Below are 22,315 nucleotides of genomic sequence, written 5' to 3'. Positions count from 1 at the left end.
TTTAATTTTTTATGCAGAATTCAAGGTTAATTGTGTTTTTAATTTAAATAAATGTGAATGAGGCATGCGTAAACGATGCAGTAAATTCCAGAAAGCAAAACAAACACCACAAATAAAAACATCAATTAAATTGTCGTTAGTATCACATATATTTAAAAATATATTAAAATTCTAATGTACTTTTTCTAGTCAAGTTAAGTACATTAGATCATTGTTAGCGAAGCAGTGCAAAAAAACAAAACATAATGCATGCACAGATAATTTGCAGCTTATCCATAGAGGGGTCTTTATAAAACAACATAACATCACGACAGATAAAATATACAAATAAACATAACATTGCATTCGCAACAACATGATACTGACGATGAAATAAAAAATCTAGAAACGCACTATGGGTGGTACCTTTTTCCGAATAATCTGGGCGCGGACATGCGCTTCAAGGATATGCGATTTTCGTATATCTCCCACTCGGAATAGAAGGCAAAACTCCCCGTCTCTTAGACATATCACCGCGTTCCTCGAGAACAGTAGGGTTGTATTTCGTTTTTTGGCCCTCGCCAGCTTCGCGAATATAAGACCCACCTATGGACAAGAGAAAAGAAAATGATTCTGCGTTTGTATCATTCAAACTGGGGATCTGAACTTGAGTTTTTAAGTTCAAAGATTGACACTCCCTACGTTATGGTGTGCGATGAATTTAAGTCCACCTAATCCGGTTAGATGCAGATTAAAAGCGTGCTGACTGAAATCCCCAATCACTAACCAGTCTCCGCTTTGTTGTGATAATATACCTTGCGTCGTATAATTTGTGCTCTTATATGCGCTTCGACAATATGTGATTTCCTCATGTCCCCGACTCGGAACATCAGACACAGTTGTCCGTCTCGTAGGCATATTACTGCATTTCTGGAGTAAAGTAGGGTTTGGGCGCGTTTCTTTGGTCTAGATAGCTTTGCAAATACGGTTCCCACCTAAAATTAGAATCATTCGTAGTACACCGTATTTCATATGAAATAGCTGGACTAAAGCTGCTCGTATTGACCCCATTGAGATTTCGAAACATTTATCCATCGGAAACGTGCATCACTTACAAAACTCTACATTCAATATAAATTAACGTTCTTTAGTATTCGTTATCCATCTCATGGTAAAAGTAATCGAAGCGGCCAGGTGACGTCTTTTTCGTAATGGTTTTAAAAGACCATCTGGATCATAGCTTGATACGTTAATACTTTTGGATGATGTCCAAATTTATTTTGATATTAAATTAATATATTGGCGCCGAAGCAGGAAGATTTCCCTGGCGAAAATCAATAACCCTTTAAACTAACAGTGATATACAATAATTTGATTTTATTTTCAAAATATTTCTAATCATACCATATGGTATGCCAGAATACAGTGAGCTTATTGATTAAAATATATATTAGGCGAACTATCGGTCAACTTAGATATCTTCAAAGAGATGACTTTATTTACGTAAAATTCACATATTTCACTGTAAGACCCCAAATCAATTGAACATTACCACTACTAATCACAGCGACTTCATGTATTTGACTAAGTAAAAAGAGGTAGATGTTTATTCTTATAAAAAACAGAATCTAATAAAACAATTTGGCAAAAAACAATCTTACCATGAAAGCTTGAATGAATACTCCGACGATACTTTGTAAGCACATAACGAAGATAGCTTCGGGGCACTCTTCGTTGGTGGTTCTGGAGCCGTAGCCGATGGTGTGTTGAGTTTCGACGGAGAAGAGAAAACAGCCGGTGAATGAGTTGACATTGTTGAGGCAGGGAATGAATTCGGATGTGCTGTTGGGGGGCGGGGGGTTGAGGTCCCCGTGGGTGAAGATGATGAGCCACCAGATGAGTGCAAACAGCAGCCAGGAGAGGATGAAGGAAAGCGCGAAGACGAGCAACGTCCAGCGCCACTGGGCGTCGACGAGCGTCGTGAAGATGTCCTGAAGGTATCGGCGCCTGCGCTTGGCCACGTTCCATTGCACGACGTTGCAGTCGCCGTGTTTAAAGATGACGCGTTTCCTGACGCGCCTTGCTGCGTAGCGGGCTTGACGGTATCTGCAATAATAACTAGATCATTAATATCGTTTGTATTATTCTGTTTTTTTATTCTGATTCAGTAATAGATTTTGGTTTGTGTTTCCTCGTTGCTATCAAAATGGAATAGAAACGTCCCAATCTAATGTCTAAAAGACTAAGTTAATTTGTCAAAATAAGCTTTTGTTCGCCATTTTCAATATGTTCGTACTCTACAATAATGTAAACTTTTATATATTATGTCATTGCTCATCCCCTGATATAATGAAACGTTATGCGATGCGATAGTATCGTGCTTCGACCTAGCATTTATAATTGGAGATTGAATTCAGTCGAAATCGCTTATTCGGACGTTGATCTATGACGCACACTCTGATTACAATAACCAAACGTTTGTTAAAGTGTAGTTAAATTAAAATTATTGTACATGAGTACAGTACGTTGATTCATTTATATTTTGAAGATTAAACTTGAGCTCGGCGATACTCTACTACTACCTATAATAGTTAAGTAAAGTGGTCGAAAGATGACATAACCATTTGTTTATTTTATTTTTAATTTAAAATCAAAACAACCAGTAAATACAAATTCAAATAATATTTTACCCTTTCTTATTTATTAATAATATATTTTATACACGTTATTAACTAACACAATAACATACAATAACACTTTGATAATTTTTAGCACTGCAAAAATTATACAAATATATAGGAGTTGTAAATGATAAAGTAAATAAAATCTCGACGAAGTAAATAATAGTTATTTACCTTAAAAGCTTTTACGAATAACTTGCGAGTGTAGTCCATTAGTTTGTGTTTGAGTTTGTAATCTCGTCACTCAAGTCTCAAGGACAATCGTCAATTAATTTAACTGTTTTTATCTTTATGTAGTGATACAGTGTTCTATATTGATTAGATAAGTCGTACAACATCATTAAATTAATGAAATCTTTTGCGGTAAAGCTTTTCAATCAAAATGGTTATTTTAAAAAGTTTTTGGTATGTGTGGTTAAATTCAGACTTTAAGTACTGTCCAATGGTTAAATCAAAAACTCGAAAGATAAAACGTTGGTAATTCCATAACAAACGGTGTTTGGGAAAGTTAATATTTGCGAGCCAATTTTTTCGTTTTTCCAATATCTGTCAAATCGACAGCTCAGTTATTACCATGATTGAGCTCAAACATTAACCACATATGCTCATCTTGTCTGACGTACGTATTAACGGTATTAACTGGCAATATCGTTTTTATAACTAGTTCCGATTTCACTGATAGGTTTCACATTTCCTTTCCCTTCCTGACCTGAAAAATCCTGCATTGTATTCAAAATTAATACACCAATTTCGTTATGTTTCTGAGAACACGATTGGTTAGATAGTTTTATAAGTTTTAGATGTGGGTAATCTGTTTGATTAAAATTAAAAAAGAACAATTGTCATCGAAAGTGCAGTTCTTAACAGACATAATAACGTAGATATCATTCGGGTTGAAATCACACATTATTAATTGTTATTTATGTTGTTATTGTTATTTATGATTTTTTTGTTTATATTGCCACCCGTTGTAAAAAAAAATGCGATAACAAACGTGATGTACTTGTAATGTTATTAATTCTTAGTCATCTCTCAGGTATTTATTTATTTTACGTACACATATTTTGAAAATAATTGAACGACGGACTACCGAAGTGAATAAGTAAATTTGAAGTACATGAGATAAAATGCTAATCTAACTAGGGTGGTGTTGCGACTCAAAGCGGTTGTTGGTTTACGAAACTAACTATCTCTACTCTCCTCTTTTTGAATTAAATACTATTTCAATGTCTTTTTTCTTTATTGTACAAACATTTTAGAAAATAAATTCAATTTCGATTAGTGAGCATTACAAAAACCCACAGGGTTTAAGTGTACCCGCTAGTCGCTTAATTAGTTTATAATATCAACAATCTACAGACGCTCTTTACTTGATTTCAATAATTTTATTAAACAAGATCAAACGGGTTTCAGACCATAAAAACCAATTGACTAACTAATGAATAACCGATTGATTAATTGTATGTTAAATATAAATTATTGAGTTAAAAGTGCCGATTTCAAGGTTTTCACAGCACGGCGCTTTTCAGGTCGTTGAGGAGCTGCTTTTTAGTCGGTGCATTTTATAGTTAAATACATGTGATTGACACTGTTATAAGTTGTTAATGTTATAAACATTATTCATACTCTATGTCCATTAGACTACACTAGAGTTAACGTTCGAATAAATTATTTTAAGCTTATCACAGTGACGTCATAGTATGTCGTGTGACGGGATGTCCAGTGCAAAGACGTCATCAACCGCCTCTTTCGCGTACTCTTTGTGAACGCTGGAAATAGCTTCAATATAAAACTGTATCTATTCTTTTTTCTTATACTACTTTTTCAATAGCGTTCATGAGTCAGACTCTATACTATTATTGTAAGAGACCTTCAATATATCGTCAACGGTGCAACGAATAAATTCTTTTAAAACGTTGGTAATAGCTTTATGCGTTTTGTAATATTGACTTACTTTTGTAGTTCCTCTCTCCATGCGGACTCCGATGAGTTTATCGGCTTTCCTGTCATAAACATAGATACTTGGCTGATGCATCTTTTAAGTCCAGACATTGTACTAAGCATTAATAACACTGGTCTAGCAATCGTGTCCGCAGTCGTCCGACACTACTCACTTCACGGTTCAGAGATCAGTCCTTCACTGTCAACGGCTGCTCAAATCAGCACTTTCATGCAAAATATAGACTTATAAACATTAAAAAACAAAATTCTAAATATACTTCGCGTAAAGAATTAAAGAATTGTCTCCGCTCTATCTTTGAGTAAGACGTTAATCAAACATTCACTGAAAACTTCTTTAATATCGAATAGTAGCACCACAAACTTCCTCATCGTCTTTACCAACAACATTCTGAAAAGGGAAGGCACAAACTTGAACTATATAAAAATTGCGTCTCAATTTATTTTTTGTAATCATTCAATTAAACTGTCACTAGTACTGGATGTGAAGAGAATTGGAGCGATACTGAAACGAGCGGATGTTTAACGGAGCAGATGCGAAGACGTTCCCAAACAAACACTACAGAGGCGTCTCGTGCCAACCTCGACACAGACAGTGGCGCCGCGACGCCACCACACGATTACACTATTTTCCCGATTATTTTCTCACACACTGCACTGTTTACATATAAAAAGAGCAATTATGATTCTTTACTTTTTTACTAAAGCTAATTCTTTTAATACTGGCCGCAAAAAAATTCGTTAGAAAGTTCAACTTTATGTGAAAGAAGAAAGCTTTTACGAAACTTTTTGTTAAGGAAATTTCTATGTGACCAATATTAAAAGAAATATTTCGTCAGCTACTGTTTATTAAAGGGTTTTCGTACTAAAATAAATAAAAGTGGAAATGTCTTGCATTTAGAAGAAAATCTCAAGATAATAAAATACTCAATACTCGTAGTAGACTGGTTGTTTCTGGTGATATCATCATATGACCGGGGCACATTTCATTATTTCTCTATTTATTATATATTATTCGCGTTGCTCGGTGACCTATTAATTATGTGCAAATGAAATGGCGTCTCTGTTTCACGGCCAATATCATTTCCATTCTAAACAGCACGAGTAGTTGAATAATTTTCAATCGGAACATTTTAGCGTATTATTTTTTTTAAATAATGTAGACATTATTCATGTTTTATTTTCTCTCCTCTTTCTTTTGATTTAAGTCCAATGATGTCAATTTTTTTAAGACTTATATTTGATTAGATAGTTAACTAGATTATCTCTTACAACCACTCTTGAGTATTATGAATCGTCTGGTAAAAAACTGCTTTCCTCGTAAAAACCTTGATCATATTACAATATGTCCTTTTGTTTGATTATGCAGTATTATCTCTGTATACCTTCCCTTATAAGATAAAAAGATTTTATACATTTATCGCAATTTACGACCTTAAGTTTCGGGTTTATTGATGGGTACATGATCTTTTAGCTGCACTGCTTTCACGGGCAATAATTTAAAGTCTTTTGACGATATTAACCCCTTTTACATGATATTACATTTAGATTTAAATAATTTAATAACCGAGATTAAAGGTAAAGAAAACAGTGTCGGCTGGATAAATTCCAATAAATCTTAACGTTGACACAAGATTTTTTTAAATAAGTAAAGAAGAATTTCATTGTATTTTTTTTCTAATAAATCATAAATGTAAAGGCAATTAGTTTTATCAAGAATTTTTATCGCCTACAATAAAACGTGACCGAGTTGGGTCGATTAATTCCAGGCATTCGCTATCGCCATTGTAATTGACCGCACGTAAACAATTGCCTAACGCGAACTCAAAACGTTCCGATAACTGAACTTAGGTCACGTGATGTATGCCCAAACAACACCGAACCTTTTACGTCCTTCAAATTTTCAAACTGTCGCCTTTCCGCCGTCCGCAGTCGAAAACGCTTTCGTCTTCATTATATCATTTATCACAGTCCCGTAAAAGTTAAGCCATAGTAAAATTAACCTCATTGATATCCGTATTTAGATACAGAGGTACAGGTAAATTTAATCACTCAAAGTTATTTTTTGTTCAAAGTGATTAATTCGCCTTACAAACACATTAAGACATGCGCAAAAGAAAATGACAAGGAGGTATGTATTCACGACCTTGCCGAAAACTCGTGTTGGATCATTACCCGAAACTCCAGACACTTGAAATGTCTTTGATTGGTGTTGAAATAAAACAGGTGGAATTCCCCCTCGCACCTCGCCTCTCTCAGCAACGCCAAATCTCTTTTTTTTTTCGGCCAATGGCAGAAGAGATTCTAGAGCTTGCCAGTTATGTTTGCCAAACTCGCAACACTATATGTTTTATTCAAATCTGTGTTTATCTTGTTATAGTATTATTTTATTTATGTGATTACGATTAACAATTGTCTTATATTGTTTAAATATATCAGTGATCTTATGACTTTTATCATAAGGGAAACCTCATTTTTTCATCTGATACATTCATCGATAATTTTCTAAAAGGTTTTATTCTATTTAATTGGTAAAGCATTAAGAAGATCGAGAAAAAAAGCAAAACATTAACTCTCAAGGTTGTAAAATTTTGATGTGATGGAAATTTAGATGCACGGTGTTTGAAATAAAGTTAAACCAAAACATATCAAAATTACTAGAGATAAAAAAATTATTGTATCATTCTGTCTCCACGTTGTTAGTAGTAAAAAGCGAACTTTAATAAAAAAAAAGAAAAATACATACATTCCAGACATTTAATTTCAATCTATCCTAGTTCATACAATGATCACAAATATCTTTATAACGATTAGTAAACAAAGTAATTCTTAACATCGCTATACATTAGATGATTGAAATACACTATATCGTCTCGTAAACAATGTTCTCTAATAAACTTGCGTCATAAAATTGTTTAAATGATGCGTTCTCGTTTTGTTTGACTTTTATTTTAAATACAATCACCGATAATTCTTTCAATAATAGTTTAACACGTTGTTTTAGACTCCGACAAAAATCTTGACGTAGAAAAATCTATAGTCGTTGAATGAAAGATTGAAAATTTATGTTGATTGAAATATGACATTCTTCTTAGAAGATGTTAGAAGCAAGATTTTTAGTAACACGTTTATAGGCTCTTCTTAATTTTATTATTATCTTCTCCGCAGATTTCGACAATCTTTGTATCAAATTAAAGTGTACAAAGAAGTTGAAAACCACTAATTACTAAAAATAGTAAGTGGTATTAAGTAATAGTCTATTTATGCCATCATAAACAATGCTTCTTGAAGTTTTTAATGACGATATAAAACTACTGATGTAAAATTTATTGATACGCTTTGAAGTGTTTGAGTTTTACTTTGTGTTAAGTGAATGTTACTCTTTAACCGCAAGAAGTATGAAGTCTGAGAAACCATTAAATCAGATTTAATTAGAGACAATTGTAAATAAATGAGGTAGACTGTAACATTAAAATGGTCATCTTAAAGATATTTTTAAACAGTGTTTAAGAATAAGTGCCCTTTTGTCAACAAACACCATGGTCGTTCAAGATTACTGCAGTCCATTGACACTTCATCGCTTTGATAAATAAATAAAGAGCCAGCTTACATTTTAGTATAGAAACCAAACTCGATTGTCATTGAAGACAATCTAAAGGAAATAGTCGTTTGATTCAATTTCTTATGACTTCATTTGTCTGAGGTGGAGTAAAGTAGACTGATCTTAAAGTTCTAATAATTTAATTAATATCGCAACAGATTTTATTGATAAGCAAAAGATCATTAAAGCTTAACCTTGCCTCTCTTAGTCAGTGTTAAAGTATGAGGATGGTCGTAGCCCACCAAATTGAACCCGGAGTCTACACGACGATAGTTCATTTGTTTATGCGTTATTAAACGTTTTATCCTTGGTCTTTACATAATGGTTACCACTTTGTGTTGCTTTCGAGAATTGTTTAGATTTAATCCGTCGTGCGTCAGGTGGTCGTGTTATAACAGAAATATTAATAGCATTGTTTTGCTTTGTAAATTATATTTATAAATGGGTAATATTAGTTTACCCTGATCTCGTCACGATAAACGCCAACTGTTACAATAACAATATTTTCAATAACATTTTAACTTAGTAATATATCTTGGTTGGTTTATCTGGCAGCATAACTTTAATCTCTATAACGTAAATCGATGAATAACTACTCGTAAATTATAGCAAAATGGATATAATTTTAACAAAATCAAAGAATAAATGCATGGTTGTTTTACAGAAAAATACACCGTGGACATTTGAAACTGACGGAAATACTCAAGTCAGATATATCCCACATGATGGCTGACAATAATTTACAAGAGAAACGTCTGGCACTAGGATCAAACCAATTACTGCCAACAAATGATAAGATAAGCGTTACATTTTTATTTCATCCACTAACAAGGAAAACATATTTATTACTGATTTACTGGCATTATACACATTTCAATTTTTTAAAGACTTCTGTTGAAATTATGAATCAATGTGTTTAAGCTCTCAATATTAACTTCTATATATAACTTTTAATTAAACAACGATGACAAAGTTTCTTCGATAAGGCACAGATTTTCTTTGTTAATTTATATAAAGTCACATAATTCCTGCCAAACAATTCTAACGTAATATGTTTAATATTCAAACTATGTGGAGAATTGTAATAAGTTTTAAATAAGACTTCTTCAACAATAGATTTGTTGAAATTATTTCAATTATTTTAAACAAAGGAAATATAATTTTATGTTCAGGATTCGAAGAATTTGTGCCGTATTTGAAGCCAATGATAAATATCAAAGTTTAACACGGAGTGAACTTCGTTCTCAACGAAATAGAAACAAACGTTGTTGCCAAGGCGCGCCATTTTGGTGACACGTCAGTCTGAAATAGCTATCCGCCACCATGTACCTAGCTATCAAATTCAATGTAAAGTGAAACATTTTCATAGGCGAGTTTAAGTTTTGCTACTCCCTAACAGATGGCACTAATCACTAACATTCGTTAATCTAAAGTTAATCATGATATGAAAACAGCAATATTACTTTAGTTTTATATTTGGTTACACTATAAGTATGACATGAGAGAGAAGTCTATAAACTAAAGTGTGGTCTTAAACTTCGTGCTTTTAGTGACGGAGAAAATACTTATGATATAGAAATCCAATGGAAATTTTCGGATAGTTTATGAGGTCTAAAACATCAACGGTTCTTTGGACTGGTTTCAATCTGACTCACCGTTTTACCAATCGATTGCAATGACTTCGTGATAAATTCCAGTCCTAGACAAAAAAACACTAATGGAAATATTAGATGAATTGTTGACGTAATACAACAAAAAAGTGGTGGGCGATGAAAAGGTTTTTGAACTGATTGAACTTATACTTGTAGATGATCATCAGAAGATTCATTTCAATAGAAATATCCAAGGAAAAGATATTCTAGAAAGCAATTTAAACGTTAACTATATTAAAAAAATTTCTTGACCTGAATGAAATCATTAAAAAAACTAAAGCGAAGCCTTAATTGTTTCTATTGAGTCATTATCATTTACTTACTATTTTCTCTGACTAACGCTGACAATATAACTTCAACCGATGATAAAACATTCAACAAAATATTTTGTCAATCAAAGAATAAATTTAATAACAGATTACTACCATGACTCAGCTTACATAACAATTGTTAATCTGTTATGACTTATTAGATTAAAACAACTACATTCAAAAAATACACTTATGACGTAAGTTTAAAAAAAAAATTCGCATTACACATATGCAGGTCCATTGCTTACTAATAGAATACCTAATTGTTTTACCGTGGGTTTCTGAGGTCAAAATCTCCGTTTAAAACGTATTGTTATCTTTGTTTTGTCAAAGATAATGACATGGATGACGATATGTATTATACAGAAATTTTGGTCTCAAAAACCCATGGTTACTTCATAAAGTGATTGTTTGTGTTAATCATAATCCCATTTTGAATTAAGTAAGGAGGTGTTTAAATGGTGATCCAAAGCCTATTTACTAATCGGTTTATAACCGTATAAATTTATAATGAGAGAATGGATAAGGAATTAAATTTTATAAAATCCGCGCACGTTAATTTTGTATTTTTATTTTTGTACGATGCGTTCCGATATTTCTGTTATACTTGATGATTTCTTGTTAATCGTGATACAAGTATTAAAATTCTTTAGTTCCTCGAATTTAATATAATAAACTTTGTATCAAAATCATGATATTTCTCAAAACAACGATGACGTGTCGTGTTTATTCAGGTGACAAGATAACGTCAGATGTTACGATACGTTATTGCCACTTCTGTGTGAGACCTCTTTACTGAGCCCTGTAAAAACAAACCAGCCAATTCAATGTACACATGTACGTACGTTATTGTAAAGTGAAGTAACGTATTTGCCATGTTTTAATAAATTCTAATTCGTATTGTTAAGATATTTTGGGAGAATATCAAATCAGGGTTGCTGTGTTTCGTCTAGCAATTGAAAGTAATCGGAGCATCAATTACAATTGTAGAGATCAGATGTTTTAGGTCAAGTGTTACGCTTTGGAAATATAAAATAATAAAAAAGGAAATTTGTGAAATGTATATTCTACCGTTCTTAGAAATAAATCTAATTACTGCACTCAGAGTTCTTAAGTTAGTAGTACACTAAGGAAAAAATGCAAAGACCAAATTAAAAGTCCTTAAATAGAAAAATATCTAGTAAATAGTAGGGGTAATGTATAAGAGTAGCCCAAATTAGTAGTCGTCAATCGGATTTTTAAGTTATTAAATATTTCTTTGGCTTAAAATAAGTTTTGATTGTTGTCCTTTCTAAGAAAAGGAAGGTATCCTTAAAAAGGCTTGCCTGCTTATATTTCACCTGTGAAAGGTTTTACATCGTTCACTTCGACGAATTCTTTAGTATATGTTTTTTTTAAAGAGGTTTCGCATGCTGGTAAATCCGGGTAAATCCGCTTTGCCGGCGCCCGCCGCGCCGTTTGTGAGTCGTGATTATGTATACGTCCTACATATTTTCCTTTGGTATGAGGATGTTTGTTGAATAAAGTATTTATAAACATTTGTTTTTCCAGTTAATATATACTGTATTTCTAGCATTAAATTATAATTATAAAATGTATTTATCAATACTTTAGAAAATTGTTCAATTTTATTTAGGGTATTTTGATTGTTATAATGTATATTTTTAGGTCTTCATTTAGGTTACATGTTTTAGTTAAAGTATGGTAGAAACGTGCTAAATACTACACGAGGTATGTGAGAAGTGCGATAAGGCATGGCAGGAAACATGGCGAGCTCCGAATACTTCGATTGCAAATATAAGCGATACCACACCGTCACACATATAAAGTGTACAGTCGAGCACTAAAATGCTGTACAAATTTCGGTTATTATTCATACATAGAAGTCCGCGGAATCGTTTAGAATCTTGTCATCTTAGCTTTTTACAGAAACAACATGTTTTATTATGACTATTTAGGTACATTAATCTGATGCTTTGATAACCATTTGTTGTGAACATGTTTAGTTATTTATAAGTGTGCGTTAAATAAAGAAATCGTCACTTAGCGACTATTTAAGTAACAATTAAACGGCAGCTAGTATTGTCTTTAAAGTAAATGTAGAAATAACTTAGTCTTTTTACAAAAAATCTTTTGTATTTCTGTTTCTTAAAACATTGTAAGTTGCATAAAGACTTTATATACAAACTCACTTAAGATTTTATTATATTTACATCTATGTACTGGAGTGTACAGCATTCGCTAATAAGCACATTGTTGTGCAGATCGGCAGTCGGTGGCGGCGCGAAGGAAGTGACCGGCCTCGACGGCCATTGGTACAATCGTGCTCAGAATTCGCTCAAATTATACTTAACGGTCATTTTTTAATTCCTTACTTTCTACAGATGGCCGTTTGAAACCTAGTTAAGCAATATACTGTTATCTAATATTGTATATTTGACTATTTCGCGAGTTCTCTATTGCATAATAAGTGAAATTATTAAAAATAAATTGTCGAATTTAGACACTGAGTTGTTTTTTTCTGTATAAAATTATGAACCCAACTTGTTACTTTCCTACTTAAGATGTCCAGAGTACCAAAAAACAAAAAAAAGTTCGCCAAAATACGTTAATTCATACCATGATACTTATGTTCTGATTTTAATTCTGGTTTATCAAATTGCGTTGTTATAATAAACTAAATGCATCTATAAATCGAACACGTTTTTAGTAACACTAACTTAAGGTCGTAAATTATTTGGTTATTGCCGTATTTACACAAATACACAAATTTTGGTAATCTGATTTCCTTAAAGCGAATTTATGTAAAGTTTCATTGTGAGTATTTTAAGATCGAACTAAACCGATTTTGGAATTTTAATTTAGAAACAATTCCTATAACCTCACATTAATAGAGCTTGAAACTTGAAAGTTTCTTGGAATGAATTAAGGACATTCGTCACTTGTACAGGGACGCATATAGACAAGCCTAGCCATTGTGTAGTTTTGTGCTAGTGTTTCGGCAGTTGAAACGCACGATGACAAGAGCATTGTTTCGTTTCGGCAAGCCTAGTCCGGCGTCGAGTTTCCTGTAAAACAACGAGATCCGTGATAAAATAAGGACGTCCGTTTCCTCTGGGCACTTTGCATGCGACGTGAAAGTCACAGGTAAATCTTTTTCATGGCTCATTGAGTCGTTTGTAGACGGAAGGACCTTATTAATGTTTTAAAGATACTAATAACGACATTGAATCGTAACGTTTAGGATCATTAGCATCATCTGAGGGGCTCGGAGCCTATCCTAAAATAGGGTTGACTAGGCCATAGTCAACCACGCTAGCTCCGTGCGGATTGGTTAACTTCACAGCTACCTTTGAATTTCTTCTCAGATGTGTGCAGGTTGCATCCTTCATCGTAAGAACATCGGATAAATCTACATACGTAAATCGAAAAACGCATTGTTACATGACGGCATTCGAACACAGGACTTGCAGATTGCAAGTGCTTAACCCCTGAACCACCAACGAGGTTTCGAATGTTCAGTAGTAAATCTAATAGCACTGGATTAAAGACAGTATTATGGGGTACATGGGGTATCTGTATTACTGGTTTTATTAAAAGAAAACGAAGTGAAAAACGGACAGTTATTGGTCTCGAAACTAGCCCAGACGAGTTCCAATATCTCCACTTATGAAAGATTATCAAGACGTTTTTGTTTCTGATAGTGTAACTGTGATTTTGTGATTTTGTATAACTGTGAGATGATAGGTGATACACAATTTTGATATAAAGCGATTGAAGCTATTGGAATGTAATCGATGTGTATGAACCTTTGAGCGAAACCTTACGTGTCAAATGATGTGGGTAATAAAGGAAACGATAAAGCCTACAAAGGCTGTAATTATACGAGAGAGGGTACAGCTATAAACGATACCGCAGCGAAGCCATGTGGGTGCCTTTGTTCTTGACCTCTACGTTTAAATGAGAATTCTCTAGAGAAATTATTGGCAGTCACGTTCAATCTCATGAATATGCTTAATTGTAATTTGAATGGGTAATATAAATTCAAATAAAATTATTTTGTTCGAATAAGCTCAAGAATATTTGAATAGTATTAAGGTGTATTTTATATAGTTGACTAGTATTCTTTTTTTTTAGAATTTTAAAAAATCATTTTTAAAATTTTTAAAAAATCATTTTTAAAATTTCTTCACATTGTTTAAATTTGAATTTGCGTACAAGGCTTTGTTTTGATAAATGCGAATTGGTGTTGTTGATTTTGCTTCTGTCATCAATGTTATTGTGTACAGTACACAAACCAATTCAATTTGCATGTGTTATGAATTATGTGCAAAATACGAGTAACATGTACCTTAAATGTATTAGTACTCACTTGAGGAAGAGATTAAGGGAGCTATCATTCCTGGTGGTCGGGACGTCCTTTACACTGGAAGGTTCGCTTCGAACACCTCGAAGGGAAAGCCTGAGCTGTCGCGGGATATTGCTGAGCAGGCCGCTGCTGTTTCTTCTCTGATTCAGACTCTTGGATCGCGTCAGTTTGTTGGACTCGATATCGAGGATCTGCGGGTTCACGGACACATCATCCTTGCAGATTGTAGCACTCGACGCGTCAGTCTTAATGATAGTAGGCACGGCGGTCTTCATCTCACCCAGCAACTTCTCCCACGGCGACTCCACATCTTCCTCCGAGATCGTCTCGAAACTCCTCGGGCCAACGGACGACGACGTTTTGTCTGACATTTTGAAGGTTATCTAATGTTACAAAGGAACGGAACGCAGCTAAACAGACACCTCACACACTTCGTCACTTTGGATTTTTAGTTTCTTGACAACACTTCACTCTTATCATAATATCCATTTGTAAATCATAATGTTTGGGATAAAAATGTAGACACTGAAACAAGAGGAAAAGTACATGTTATTATAAATTCGCATGGTAACAAATCGTATATAGATACACTAGAAATCAACATTAACTTTCTAAACGGGTACTTGCTTTTTACTTATTTTGTTACTAGCTTTTACCCGCGACTCCGTCCGCGCGGAATAAAAAATAGAAAACGGGGTAAAAATTATCCTATGTCCTTTTCCTGATTCTAAGCTACCTGCCCACCAATTTTCAGTCAAATCGATTCAGCCGTTGTTGAGTTATAAATGGTGTAACTAACACGACTTTCTTTTATATATATAGATTATATCTACAATTTGGTTAAGATTTATTTAACGAAATTGAATAAATTTTCATCTAACTTCTAAAAAGGATCGTTACTAAGAGTGTAATGTATAAGATGTCAGAAAGTGTATCACATGTGTTAGCAGCAATACAAGCTACTCGAATGAAATCTCCGGCGTATAATAACAAAAAATACAATTATTTGAAGAGAAAGGCGTTCAAAAACCAGACACAGGAAACCGAAATGAAAGCTAGGTATACAGTAGCGTCGCTTTCCATTTGTTAAGCCAACAGAAATCATGAAAATAACGGTTATCTTTGAAATGAGGTCTCAAATCTACATACGTTTTAAAATTTCAAAAAGACGTTAGCTATAATTACCGTGAAAGTGTTCTAAATTGAATTTTAATAACGCTGTGTCGAGTAAGAATGAAAGAAGGAAATCAAAGACTCATTATACGACTATTAACGTAAGTATATATATGAGATATCTTTGAATATGTAATCAGTAAATGATACTTTTTAATCATTGAGATTTCAATGTCTTGATCATATACATGTGTAATTTGAAAGTGAAACTCATGTGAAATAGGCGATTTAAGTGGGAATTGATTCGCCGTTGAGTAGACTACCGAAAGAAATAAAATATTCTTAAATCGTTTTTTATTATTTTTTCTAAGATTAAGTTATGGTGGACCGATACTACGACTACGAGTAGGTTTTACTTAACCTTATTTTCTGGTTCTCTACCTAATTCCTAAAGCAATGTATTTGTTATTGTTACCATTGCAAATAACTAGATTGTTAGGAGAGAATTAATTCAGATGCAGAATGTTTATTGCATTTTGACCTAAATACATTTAGATAATGTTTACATTTTGCATTTATTTCAGTTAGTTTAAACCGCTTTTACTAACAGATCGATTTTGTTAATAAATTCTTTAGACATTTTAAAAATCAGATTCATCTAAACGTAGGACGACATGAATACGTATAACGAAAAATGTAGTAACGAGTAGCGTTTAATTTCTGCATTACCGCAGAACTCTACTGCAGTGATATTTATATTTACATATTGTCATTCCTGTTATTCTCTATTGGCAAAACAGAGACCAAAATATATATTATCATAAATGTCACGGGAGTGGAATTCTACGATTAATCGTTCATATGACATCAGAGAGCAGAATTATTTAAACTCAGCGTTAATTCAATATATTGTTTGTAGCCGCGCGGTGTTAGTTATAATTCATGTTCATATTATGTAAATTCAGTCTTAAGTTTCTGATCTCATCGACTGACTAATTCAACGAAATTTTCTCGGTAATATATAAAGAATATTGTGAGTCAATTCGTGGAACAAATTTACCAGAACTGCCTAATGATATAATAAATTAAATTATTTTCTTTATATAAGTTCCAGTTATATATTCTTTGTAACTACTAAATCAATCAGGAAAATAAACATAACGTAATGAATGTAACAAATGCACACAATTTACAACTAATCTTAAGAATATTTTTCTTAGGAATTTTTATTTTAAGAATATGGTTACTATACGGAAATTTGTCATTTTATATTTAGCGATTCGGAACACAATTTAAGCGGACTCGAGCGTCCCGACAGTCTACGGCTTGAATATAATGTATTTTAGACGCACGACTTTGCCAAGTGGTGCGCGCTCCCCGAATGTGGGTCAATGCTCCAATTTATATTAAAATTTAATTCATGATAAGATATAAATCATCAGAAAGCGTTTTGCGATAATGATTTAGCATAAACAACAGAGAAGTTAGAAAGAATTAGACAGAAGTAGAAGTAAATTACAGATAAAATACGTGCAAGAAAGCTTCTATGGTATTTTTCTTTCCTGAAAAATCTGTATATCAATGGAAAATTCTAAGGAGAATGAAGTTGCATACATTCATGACCGTCGAAGATTCTTGTCTCTAACATTATTTATCAACAAAAACATGTAGTTTTAATTTGTCTCCATACACGTGCATGAGGAGACTTGCGTTATCTTTGTATGACTTCATACTGCAACGTAATAGCAACGTTTAACAAGTATTTAAGTCATATAGCATTTATACGCTATTGTTTCCTGAAAACGTGATTTAAATTAACTTTGATTAATGTCTTTAATACTGTTTATGTTTTATGCAGTAAAGTCAAGAAAAAAATTTATTAGAACAGTGGTTTCACTGGAAAACTTTATTAATAAAGCTTCCTTTGCAAAGTATATATAAATACACTTTCTAAAGGATAACTTTCATTTCATTTGAATAAATTATTTATTACTAATCGTATGCAATACTTCATGAATCTAACTTTCCTGTGCGATTGTCAATTCATAATGAATAAATTAGATTACCGACGAAAAGTTATAAAAGTGAAAATTTAAAACGATGCAGATTAGCCAAAAAGAACTTTTTATAAGATTACTAAGGTTTAAAAATAAAATTATTCGTGTTTGCCATAGCAAAGCTTTGTGTTCTTTCCATTGTATAGTCGACTACAAAGTTTCAGTTTAATAGAATATTTATATAGAATTTTCCAAGTGGAAAATATCACTATTTTCAGTGCGATGATGATCAAATTTCCAGTATGAAACCGTTTCGGATAATTTGCTTGAATATATGCCAAATGACACAAAGACGGATGAATATTGCGCATTAATACAAACTATTCTTTGATGATATTCATCAGTAACTTGGCGTTAAATACTTAAAACAATGGTATTGTAGCTATTAAATGCTTATAAATAGTCAGCGGTAAGAATGGATAAGGTAGCATATAACTTAGCTTTGTTATAATAAGTTATGAATGAAATGAAATCTTGCTTATTTTTAAAACTCTACTGTGTATGGACAGCGATTTTTATCTTTTATTTTGTTTGATTAGATTGCATGTAAGCTTAATATTGTTTCATATTTTATTAAACTGTACGATCGATGTATACTTCTAGTCTATGGTTTATTGTCTTGAAAAAAACAAAGAACAGTATGTTATTGTACCGGCGCTTCGGTAGGAAACCAACAATAACCTTTCTATAAAGCTGATATTCTACTGAAACGATTACGTACTTGAATGTATGTTTGAAAGGCAAATCAATCATTGTATCGAGCGAATAAATATGTATGTATAAAAATAATCGATAGTGTAATTATCTAATTGAAGTTGGCGCCAGTCAGTATTCGTAATAAATTCATTATTTGTACACATTTCACTGCAGTAAACAAGATAATACGAGGCCAACAAGTGAATTCCAACTTCGCCAGTAAATGTACCTATTTGATATACTTAATCTATAATGTTTTTAATTAAAAGCCAGATAAATTCCATTAGTTATTTTTTTTATATTGAAGGTAGTATGAATGGACATTCATTCATCAAATAAGGATCATGGGAATAGGTCACAATTATTTATTTTATTTTTATTTTATTAAAATATCTTTACATACCAGTATCGCATTTCAGAAATTAACATCAGAACTTTTTATTTAAAACTTAATAGACATCCTCCGCATTAAAAACAACGTTGCAATGTTACATCAAGTCTGAGACTTCTGCATTTAGACCAATTTTCCATTTGCCACATCTTACTAATATTATAAATGCGAATGTTTAGATGGATGAATGGATGGATGTTTGTTTGAAGGTATCTCCGGAACAGTTCAACGGATCTTGATAAAATTTGGCACAGATATACAACATAGTCTGGAAGAACATATTATAGGCTACTTAAAGTATGTTTCTTTTTTAATTACGCGCGGACGGTTTTGCGGGCGAAAGCTAGTTCTTGATAATTCTAAAAATAGATGAAATTAGACACACCCTATCTAACTTTAATACTCGATAGATGCAATCGAAGTGATAAGATAATTATTATAAAGGAAACGTAGTTATTCCAACAACAATACTGGCGTTTAATTGATATGAGGATGTAATTATCAACAGATAATTATACATCAAGATATCTGTAGAATCTATGAGCTAACTTCGTGCGTTCTCTACCAGAACGTGTCTTCACTTATGTTTTTATTGCGTAATCCTTGTTTTGAACAAGTTACTAGCAATTTATATTTTAAAGGAAGAAACTACATCATTAATATTGTCTAATGTGATTGTAGTATTATTTTGTTACTTGGAAACCATTTATGTCATACTTTTTTTTACGTGAATATAGAATAAGCTTAAGACGCAGTATAACAAGCGTTTAAAATATTTCGGGAATATAGATAAAATCAGTCGGAAAAAACAATGGAAAATCAACGTGCAAGCGTAATTTGAGTCAAAAGTCGGTGACTTCAGTGTTCAATTTTACACGTGCTTAATTTGTGCAAGCTAAATAAAATATTAAGTTCAGATCAATGTTCAATGCCAATATTAAGATCAGCAATTTTTATAAAATAACTAGCTTTTACCCGCGACTCCGTCCGCGCGGAATAAAAAAAATTGAAAACGGGGTAAAAATTATCCTATGTCCTTTTCCTGGTTCTAAGCTACCTGCCCACCAATTTTCAGTCAAATCGATTCAGCCGTTCTTGAGTTATAAATGGTGTAACTAACACAACTTTCTTTTATATATATAGATATAGATATAGATTGCATGATTTATTCTTTGAACTTATACTATACCACAGTTCTCTCTATTATTTCTTCATTTATGTATAGTTATTGTGACGTCATGATCATAACACTTATACAAATGGTTTTATCTTTTTTGTTTACAGTTGGTATATAAAAAAAATAAAGTAATAAACTTAATACTTTAGCAAATACATCATGAAATCGTAGCCTACATAGAAAATTATCTTTTGTTAAAATTGACGTCAAAGATAAATAAAAACAAGTGTAACGAAGTAATTCAGAACGTCGCGTTGTAGACATCTTCCTTGTGTCCTTATTCGATGATTCGGATTATTTCCGCAGTATAAAATAATTTAGTTTATAAGTAAATCGGATCGTTGCCCCAGCGTTCGTTCACCGCACCTTTGCGATGACATCGCTCAATTCACGTGTCGAGACATTTTGCTGTACATGAATTGGGTTGCGTTTTTTTATCTGTTACATGTAACTCGGCGACTTCGTGAGCCAGAATAGGAATAAAAACAACGAAACCACGATTACTGTCACATTATTTTTTTTTTGTAACTTTATACTCTCCATAATAATAGTGAAAAAGAAATATGTTAAAGGTTTTGAAATAGAATTGCTAAACTGTTAACCCAAAGCCCAAAAATAATTTAGCGAAATCAGTGACCTAATTTGAAAGAAGGGTTAGTCATTAGAGCGAATTTATTTGTATACTTCACTTTGAAGGCAATTTGCGAAGAGGAATATATTAAGCGTGTGGTGAGGTTATAAGGCAAGATAGGACCTTGTAAGAGGACATTACATATACAGGAAATTTTATTATTCGCGGTTTTGCCGAGTTAACGATGCCAACAGCGTATCATCGATTAATTGAACAATTTGTTTGAAGCGTGAACAGAAATGTGTTTCACTATTCGAGTTCGTGTAATTGTCATTGAAAATATACAGTCGCATGCAAAAGTGATCTTGAAAGCATTTCAATATTACATAAAGGATACTTGCACCGATTTCGTGCCCTATCGACGGTGAAAATGACTGTACATGCAATGAAAAAGTAATAAAACGTAAATATTAATTGGTGAGTCAAATAGAACGTTTACTGATAGCAATGTAAATAAGTACTGACTCTGTGAATACAAAGTTCCGGAAGGTAAAAAGTTTTGCGACATAAAAAAGAAACACAGTTCAATAAATTGAAGTTAGAAACAAAAACCGCATTTTAGCCGCGTTACATTCCACTAAAACTTATATATATAGAATCGTTTAAACTGAGTAATATTAGGATCTTCATTTATAAAAAATAGTTCCAATTAATATGCAATATAATATGTTTGAAAGTTCGTTGAATCTACCCTGGCAAATCCTAAGTCCTGAAATTTGTCCACGTACTATTAATAAATTTGCACAAAAAAATACCTAGAACCTGATATTCAAAATTGACAGGTAACAATTAACATATTCGTTGGCGACTAGTCATCCGGATGCAATAAAAATAAAATATTACTGTATAGATAAAATGTCATTAATCATCATAGAAGTTGCCACATGCATACTAGTCTGACATAGAGTACCTCCCGTGATGAGCAATTGCCATAACTGACACGTTTTACTGCAATCATTAATTTCAACCATAGTCACATTTAAAATATATGTATGAAATGATGTTGCTGTGCGACCGACGTTCGTTAAATACCAGTAGGTATAGATTTATTCTGTTCATATCCGTTGTTACCTTAAAATTAAAAGAGTTATTAGTACGTCTTTTTTATTTCTAGTAAAAAATTTTATACTAAAAAGAATTAATATTAACCAAAAATAAGGTTGTTATTTAAAAATCTTAAACATTATCCCGTAACTTAGATGTCGGAAAATTGAACAACAGGCAAAAGGAAATCATTATGTAGTAAGTTAGCGTAAAGGACGTCAGTGTAAACATTTTAATATATTTAAATTTTCATTCTTTGCATTTGCAATTGCATTTGACTTTGCAAAATTTTACCTTGGTTTATTTGCATAATTTGAATAACTTACTTAATTTTTTTATTTGGACAACTTGAAAGTTAACTTTCCATATAACTAGCTAACTTTAATTGCTAAGTTACTATCTTAGTTTGTCTTATTATATCTAATTACATCATAATTATTACAATACTAGTGTTTGCCCACGACTCCGTCCGTGCGGAATTAAAAAAAACTTAATTAGTAACCTATGTGTTCCTTCAGATTGTTTTCTACATCTATGCCAAATTTACTTAGCCGTTCTGGATATATATAGTAACAAATATCCATCCAAACATCTAAACAAATATTTTACTAAGAGGTTAGGTAAGATTTTAGAGACGATATAAAGATTTAATTC

The 22,315-nt window shown here is 32.5% G+C and overlaps 1 protein-coding gene across 7 annotated transcripts in view; it reads right to left on the bottom strand.

Annotated features, from left to right (window-relative positions):
* LOC106713243 (G protein-activated inward rectifier potassium channel 3) overlaps nucleotides 1-22,315 on the bottom strand; it is a 34,034-nt gene that overhangs the window by 4,550 nt on the left and 7,169 nt on the right. Inside the window, exons 2-4 of one of the 7 annotated variants that reach the window (XM_014505990.2) lie at nucleotides 14,556-15,077; nucleotides 1,641-2,085; nucleotides 795-974 (exon numbers count right to left, since the gene is read on the bottom strand). In XM_014505990.2, the coding sequence (XP_014361476.2) occupies nucleotides 795-974; nucleotides 1,641-2,085; nucleotides 14,556-14,923 (993 nt within the window). In that variant the 5' untranslated portion in view covers nucleotides 14,924-15,077. Of the gene's footprint in view, nucleotides 1-393; nucleotides 586-794; nucleotides 975-1,640; nucleotides 2,086-4,614; nucleotides 5,143-14,555; nucleotides 15,078-22,315 lie in introns of those variants that run through there. The other 6 variants (XM_014505988.2, XM_014505989.2, XM_014505992.2 and 3 more) reach the window with 6 other exon arrangements.

This window comes from Papilio machaon, chromosome 10 (assembly GCF_912999745.1).
Source record: "Papilio machaon chromosome 10, ilPapMach1.1, whole genome shotgun sequence".
In the NCBI taxonomy this organism is placed as follows: Eukaryota; Metazoa; Arthropoda; class Insecta; order Lepidoptera; family Papilionidae; genus Papilio; species Papilio machaon.
This window is presented reverse-complemented; position numbering and strand designations above follow the sequence as displayed.